Genomic DNA, 8,003 nt, shown 5'->3' with positions numbered 1-8,003 from the left:
AAGCTCAAAATCTTCATAATAGCTTTTCCATATAACAGTCGCATTAAAAACACTCAGCAAATTTGGCTGCCCATTTTTCTTAATAAACTCTAAACATTTATTCTATGAAATGAAAAACACTTGCCTAAAGAGCCAATGGCACAACATTTTTTGGACAAATAAAACTACGACTGATCTTTTGGGGTCTGGTACCACAGAGTTGGTCAGATAAAACACTGAATCCAAGCCACGATACACAGAAGACCGTGATCTAGGGTTGTTCCTCATACTTTAGTGTATTGTAAGCGTAATACATCAGTTTCAATACAGCAGAATATTTGGTCATGTTGTGTTATATCAAAGAAAAAAATGTCCTTAACATTTGTCTAATGTTATGGATTGGCCAACACAATCACTCTACCTTAATCCAATAGAGCACTTGTGTGGGTTCATTTTTTTTTTTTTTGCTGTGTCAATGACCCCAAAAAAAAAAAAAAGCTATTGAAAGGATTTTGAGCTTTTTACTCACTTTTTATTGACTGCTATTATTCTAAACATAACAGCACAATCCCATTCCAAAGACTGGACTTTAAACTGAAGAGAGAAAATACGAATAGCAGGATTTTTTTTGCCAAATAAATTATATTTTGCAAGTTTGCCCCAGAACAGTCTCAGACATGGTTTCTCCATGTGTGAATCCGACGTAAGAATTACCTACCTGTTACTCAAAGTGATTGTTTGTGAGCAAATGATAAGCTATACTCTATCGTGAAGCAGGCATGATGTGACACTACATTTGTCTTGCCCATTGCATATATGTGCGTGTCATGTGTGTATGGGAGAGTGACCTGGTTGGTCTCCATCCAGCGGGTGGCCTCCTGTATGAGATTAAACTCGACGAAGGCGAATCCTCGGCTCTGACCTGGACACCGCCCAGCGCCATGGTTACCGAATAACAACAACAACATAACGCAGTGAGGGGTTAGTGCTTTGTGTACAGAGGAGAGAGAGACCCTGTATCAGCACTAACAAAATAAACAACCGCTCTCCCTTGGAATGAAGAGGCTTGACAGTCAGTTGGTGAGCCACTGTTAAGATTCCCTGCAAAGTGACGAGGACACAAGGTCCAGTAAACGCGCTGGGTCACGAAAAAGAGAGAAGAGAGGGAGACTCGTACCTAGTCCTCGGTTTAAATCTGAGCCACGCGCCAACACAAGTGACACACGTACATCCTCGACGTTACAGAAAGCAGTCACTTGGTGGGGGGGAGGGGGGGTCTCTTGCTAGATGTGGGTGTGGCTATGTTATTAACTTTGTTAACTGCCACATTAGTCAACTACGAAGCAAGTGTGGTTTATCTTTACAAAAATAGATCATCAAAAAGAGAGGGAAAGAAAAGGTAGTAGTGTGCTGAGTCTGATAACACACTGCACAGGTGACCAGTTAGGTAGAAATCGGGAAGCCAGTGAGATGATCCAAATGGATACTTTTATAGGCTTAAAAAAGAAAAAAAAAAAGCTAAGGGACTATGTCATTTCCGGCCTCCATACGGAGGCTTCAGAATCGATACTGCACATTCATTCATAAAGTTTCCTGGCGCGTCTCTGAAAGCTGCTCCTTGCTATTGCACACATTTTGACCAGGCATTGCGGTAAACTGGAAACATTAAATTAGGAAAATAATTTGGCCATCCTGCAAAATAAATACAGGATATCATTTGGGTATACATATGACTGTTTTCATAAAAATGTAAAGTAATGTATAATATGGGATACGTATCGCCTTAAAGGCATGTATGGGGATACATGTGTATCGCGATACGTATTGTATCAAGGTTCTTGGCAATACCCAGCCCTAAAATTAAGTGAGCTGTGAAAAGAAAACACGATGAAGAAGTCACAGCTTTGTAACTGTATAAATCTTTATTGACCTATTTTAGGATTTGACTAGATGGGAAAGGTTCCCTAATTACGTGTCTGGGTGAATGTAATGTCTGCTTAAAAAAATAAAAATAAATGATGCGCATGTATTTTCCCTGCATTGAAAACATGTTTGATGCTCAATGTTATGATAAAATTAAGTTTAGAATGTATCCCGATAATAAGATGAATTGGCTAGCAAAGGATACTTGCAGTATCAAGTGGGGGAATAATTGAAAAAAAAAAAAAGCCCTCAGAAAAGGACAATGGATAAGTTTTCTCACCTGAGGATTTGTTCCTCATGAGTCGAACTTCTTTTGGCTGGATCCCCTCCTCTTGAAGTGCTGCCCAGATCTGTAGAATACATTATGACATCACCATGGAGGGGAAAAACCAAAAGAGGCCTGCAGTATACACATACCTCATTGGCAGTGGCGTTGGGTGGCAGCATGCGAAGCATTACAATGTTGCTGGGCCTCTGATTGTAGTCCAGGTCCCTTTGCTCCAACTCCTCATGAGACAGGTCTGGCTCACAACTACTACGGCCGGGCTCCTCTGGCTCCGCTGGAAACATCTGAATTACCCATGACAAATTAACAACCGAGAATGGGCAAGTAAAAGTTCCCGCTGCGTTGCCGCTTACCCGTCTCATTCCCGCTCCATGAGAGAATCTGCCCTCCTCCCGGTGCCTGTCAAAGTTGTGCTCCATCTGTTCAGAACAGGAACCACCTCGCCGACCCCAGTTTCCTTCTCCACTGCCCAAATGTCGAGTCGCGTTCTCAGCAAAGCCTCTACCATGTTTCCCCTTCCCCCTTCTCTCTGACCCAGTCCGTAGCCGTTCAAAATCTCTCTTGGAAATCTCCTCATCAAAAACATCAGTCGAGGATTGAGCGCAAGGAGGCCACAGGGGCCCTTCAGCCAGATGACCACCATCCCCTCTCTGATGAAACTCTTGGCGATCTTGGAGGTAATCTGGTAAAACTTCAGACGCGCACAGATTTGTTTCGTTGTGGGCGTAGGGGCTGCCCTCCTCTTTACTGGCATCATATTCTGCGTTTAGCGACTCGTCATCTTCGCCAAAACCACGGTAGTCCATGTCCCGAAAATTGTGGTCATCATAGTTGCTGCCATATCGCCCCATGCGATCACCTCGCCCACCCCTGCTGGACACAGATGACACTTGAAAAGACAGTTCCACTCATTCACTAGCAAAGACAAAGATAACTCACCTCCGCTCAGTATCCATTCCGTATCCACTGATGCTAGTCTCCGTCTTTGTTCACCAGCATGAATAACCTGAGGCTACAACATTAAATTGGTTTTGAATGTAAGGCAAAAATTGAATCCAGTAAAAATGCAAAATGTCAGCAGACAAATTTGTAAAAGGTGAACAATTTGAATGGCGGTGGGACCGCTGTCTTCAATCAACACTACTGAGATGGAAAATAGGATTCCTGTATTGAAATTCGGATTCAACAAAAAAAGGTCACATCTAAAATTTCTACCCGTTTATTCATTTTTGCATGGATAAGTAAACAAAAAAAAGATTTTTCACCGGTTTAAAAGCGTTTTTAAAGAGTCTTAACCTTCTTAATAGTTCTCACAAAGATACGATACAGCTAGTATCACTGAAATCGTCTTAAATCAACTTATTCTTCAAAAATTTAAACATACCTACCCTACGTAAGGCATATGCACTCAGGTAACCTTACGTCTCGATTTTGTCACCGGGTTAACTGGTGCATTTATGTACAAAAAATGCAAGACGAAGGTGCAAACCTGCATCACCGCGAGTAATGTTAAAAACGTATTGGTAATACAAGCATAGAGCCTTTCAAAATATTCAACAATGACGTATGGCGGTCATCTTTTAGCCGACATGCTAACTAGTATGAGGCGTGCTAGCAAGTTATCCTGAGTGGTGTCAGTCGTCGCAGACATGGCAACAGACAGATGAAATGTGTGGGAAGACTTACCAACTTTTCAACAAGCCGACGCTCACCAAATTAACATATAAGCGCCCCAATTATATTAAATGTTTTTATTTCGAGCGAAAGCTAGAAAATGGCCACAGTGAGGTAACATTTCAGTGGGACGGAACAGTGTCCCACTCTGGCCCGTGATTGGACAGCATCTAGACTAAAGTGGACTGTAATAGGACGAGAAGAAAGCAACTATGACCTGCCAGCCAATCACCGATACATCGAAATCCTGTACTTAGCTGCACTGAGAGGCACTCATGATTGATGCGGATGTTTATATTTTGACACTTACCGGAATTAAAACAGACCAGGAATGACTATTAGCCTTATTAGCGGAGACTGATGTTGAACGGTGCAACTGGCGAGTTAAAGGAGACGTTCTGCATTCTAATCTCAATGTAAACCAGTTTATCTGTCTTGATTACATGTCCGGTGACATGCTTCTGCCAAAGTACTCCATAGATTCTGAATTGTATTACACTTTTGCTTTGCTCCCCTCCCCCCTTTCTACAGACCTTTTGCTGACATTATATATATATATGTTTTTTTTTTATTTGCTCACCCCACCACTGGTGAGTTTTCCCCAAAACTGCCGTCCAAAAAGCAATAGTGTGCTTGTAAATTCAGTAAAGATTTCCTCGGTTGTGTACTAATTTCATACTTTATGGAAGAGAAAGCGCTCCAGAGACCCAACTATTAGTATAAAAGCTGTTAAAATGCCAAACTTTCATATATTTCTTTTCAAGAAAACATGCACCTGATATAAACAGAAAACCCCAATACCAGCTTTATTTGTGGAAACAAAATATTCCAAGCAATCACGGTCCAAAAATAAACAAGTGACAAATATATCCCACCCTCCAAATACCTTTCTCCCCAAGGTTGACACCTTCAATGAGCTAAATGACACAATGCTTATAACTGAGGATGAGCTAAACATATATCAGGATTAATTAAGAGATAAAACAAAGAAAATTAGTTAACATAAAAAAAAAAATTAACTAAGAATGGTGACAAAGGATTCTGATAGTCAAAAGTAAACATCATTAAAATGGCCTGAAAAGGCCTTATGAGACATACAGCACAAATGTATTATAATAAACTGATCTATAAGGAATAATATCCGATGCATTGACCACACCACTCGTGATTTTAACCACTGATTAAAACAATCATATCTTAAATGTGTGCACACGCAGAAAGGTCCTATAAGTAACAAGAAAATTAACCTGATTGCACCTTTATTTAATATATGTTTTTTCATCAAGTGGAGATTTGAATATCACTCTAGTCTTGAGGGGCTGTTAATTCCTTTACCAGCCGGAGCCACAAAATATGGCTTTCAGGAGTAACTTTGGCATGGAAATAAGGAGTTGAAGTCAGTGTCACAGAATGCCTTTCCATGCACTAGAACGTCGTAGACAATAGAACAATGTACACACACGCACACACACTGCATGCAGACCTGCACTGGAGAAAACGAAGCACCATATGGCCGCACACTCAATACACTACTGTAGTTATGTTTTGTTTTTTCATGTGGGGGATTATCTCCTTACAATCTGGTTTAGGCATCCCCCTGCATAGCGCCTGAGTCAGAACATAGGCTAACAGGTAAAACACTAGAGTACAAATGAAGAATGATACCTCATCTGAGTTCTGAATGTTTTCCTCTCATCTTACTCAGCCCTACTGCTGCTCTCAAGGCACTATGTGTAGGTGACGCTGTATCATTAAAAACACTAAACGTCTTTACTCAGAACTCTTCTTAGACATCACTTATTTGAGCAGTCAGATGTCTCCATTATCTTTGGCCTGGTAGACCACTTTCTGTCTTCATTCCTATCATGGCACATTTGAACCCCTCGATTTATGTACTTAACCCCTCCCTCCCCATAAGTCCATCTGACTTGTTAAAAGTTCTCATTAGACCCAAGTTAAATGGTATATACAAACCAGGGACCAAAGTTTCAATGTCAATCAATTTACACCAAATCTGTCTGATATTGCTGATGTGCGATGGGTGATCAGAAATTTGAGTGTCCGTACAAGTTTTTTGGGCCCTCCCCAACATCAAATTCTCAATGCAAGCTGTGGATTTGCACTTAAAGGGCAACTTTCCGTTCTGTCACAGCCTATAGCAGAAGGCAAGTGGACTTCTTGCCACGTTTCTTGGCCTGCAACGCAGCTCGAGTTGCCATCTCAAAGACTTCCCGCACACCGTCTTTGCTTTTGGCAGAGCACTCCTGGTAGCCATAGGCACAAATGCGGCTCGCCATCTCTTTGCCCTCTTCACCTCTCACTGGCTCCTGCAAAACATTTTAGAGGCAATGTTTACATTTGGACTATGACAACGAAACAAAAATACACAACGTTGTTGTGAATTCCTTCACCTGTTTCATTTTCGCAAGCTCCCGTCTAGTGTGCTCATCATTTCGCAGATCTTTTTTATTACCCACTAGGATGATGGGAACATTTGGGCAGAAATGTTTCACTTCTGGCGTCCACTTTTCTGGAATGTTCTCTGACAGGAGACAAACAGCCATTAGCACCTTATGTTGCATTAATATGGAAAATAATCAGGATGTAAATGTCGACACAAACATTACCTAAACTGTCCGGACTGTCTACAGAGAAACACATGAGGATAACATCAGTGTCAGGGTAAGAGAGAGGCCTCAGTCGGTCATAGTCTTCTTGACCCGCTGTATCCCAGAGTGCTAGTTCTACCTGAAATGAGAATAGAAGAAAGAATTAATGCAATTGGTAGTGATTCTGCTCAGAAGGATTAGGGAAAAATAGCATTTATCATAGTCTGAGGAGTATGTATCCATTCGTACATTTTCAAATTAAATACATAATATAATTGGCACTCCAGATTAAAAAAAAAATCATTATCTCACCTGTTTGCTATCCACTTCAATGTCAGCCACATAGTTCTCAAACACTGTGGGGACGTAGACCTCTGGGAACTGGTCCTTACTGAAGACGATGAGCAGGCAGGTCTTTCCACATGCTCCATCTCCAACTATGACCAACTTTTTCCTAATAGCAGCCATCTACAGAAATGATTTTAAGAAATGTTAGGCGCACAGAACTACTTTCACACTTTTTTTTTCTGTTTTGAGCGTTGATTGCTGTTGAACTGTTTAACTGCAGTGAAACATGAGAATTGGATATCACTGCAAAGACGTTTGTCAACACGATGTATTATTGTGAAGGCAAAATAACTATACAACTATCTTTGACCGTGTATTTGACCATGATATCCGTCCAAACGGCAAAATGATCGTCCTCTCAGTAATCACCCAAAATTCAATGTTTTTAATTAATCAAACAAGGCCACCATCGTCCAGCTTCCTACCGAATGCTATCTGTTTTGTTGACAGACAACTTTGGATCACTTTTTTATTGGCCGGAGGCGTGTCGAAATGACAGTCAGTTTCACAAGGAATGTTCGTTTGACATTCCTAAGGTTCACAGATAAGATTGGACGCGGAATTGTAAGTACAGCGTTCCTGTCTTCAAGTGTAATGTAGCCTGGGCCTGTCAGCCCAGCTAACGTTAGCAAGTATGAGGCTAAAGCTAGGATGGTGGACTTATTGATTTATATAATCGTCATTCAGCGATTACGTTCTGACATGACTGAAACAAAACACTAGCGCATCTTTGTACTTTTAGTCAGTATAAGAGAGTCGTGTAAAGTTTGAAAGCAATCGCTGAAAAGAGTTACCGCTTGATGTTTCTGCGTCCGCCTTTCCTCCTCTTCCTGACCGATTGGTTGACTCCGCCCATCATTCTGGCGCATGCGCGTACAACTATTTTTGGATGATATTTTTATATTATTTTTGGTTTTGCTGAGACAAATGGAAAAAATGTCAAATTGTTTCTGATTAATTAATTTATCACATTGGCGAAATTCCACATACACAAATGTAATTTTTCATGGGAACCACTCCATCATTTTTTGTTGCTTTCTTTAACGAACTCAAGTAAGCTTCTTCAATTGGGCATTGTATGAAAAAAAATAAAATCAAAACAATATTGACAATTTCTGCTCGTGTTGCGTATAATATATTTATATATTGTATTTGGAATGTATGTATAATAATGTGTATCCCTA

The 8,003-nt window shown here is 40.7% G+C and overlaps 2 protein-coding genes across 4 annotated transcripts in view; both read right to left on the bottom strand.

Annotated features, from left to right (window-relative positions):
* Window positions 1–4,020, bottom strand: part of rbm10 (RNA binding motif protein 10) — an 11,867-nt gene extending 7,847 nt beyond the window's left edge. For 2 of the 3 annotated variants that reach the window (XM_077583714.1, XM_077583733.1), the window contains exons 1-6: window positions 3,875–4,020; window positions 3,128–3,200; window positions 2,542–3,061; window positions 2,320–2,472; window positions 2,183–2,252; window positions 828–901 (exon numbers count right to left, since the gene is read on the bottom strand). In XM_077583714.1, coding sequence (XP_077439840.1) covers window positions 828–901; window positions 2,183–2,252; window positions 2,320–2,472; window positions 2,542–3,061; window positions 3,128–3,144 — 834 coding nt within the window. In that variant the 5' untranslated portion in view covers window positions 3,145–3,200; window positions 3,875–4,020. The remainder of the gene's footprint in view (window positions 1–827; window positions 902–2,182; window positions 2,253–2,319; window positions 2,473–2,541; window positions 3,062–3,127; window positions 3,201–3,874) is intronic. The other variant, XM_077583724.1, reaches the window with a different exon arrangement.
* Window positions 4,021–4,643: 623 nt separating this feature from the next.
* Window positions 4,644–7,688, bottom strand: LOC144054992 (rho-related GTP-binding protein RhoA-C-like). Its single transcript, XM_077570507.1, has 5 exons — window positions 7,614–7,688; window positions 6,784–6,939; window positions 6,490–6,610; window positions 6,274–6,404; window positions 4,644–6,189 (listed from the first exon to the last, which is right to left on the bottom strand). Exons 1-5 carry the CDS (start codon window positions 7,686–7,688, stop codon window positions 6,016–6,018), a joined length of 657 nt encoding a protein of 218 aa, XP_077426633.1. The 3' UTR covers window positions 4,644–6,015.
* Window positions 7,689–8,003: the final 315 nt, after the last annotated feature.

Source organism: Vanacampus margaritifer, chromosome 1, assembly GCF_051991255.1.
Source record: "Vanacampus margaritifer isolate UIUO_Vmar chromosome 1, RoL_Vmar_1.0, whole genome shotgun sequence".
NCBI classification, from domain to species: domain Eukaryota; kingdom Metazoa; phylum Chordata; class Actinopteri; order Syngnathiformes; family Syngnathidae; genus Vanacampus; species Vanacampus margaritifer.
The sequence above is the reverse complement of the archived record's forward strand: the minus strand, read 5'-3'. Positions and strand labels throughout refer to the sequence as shown.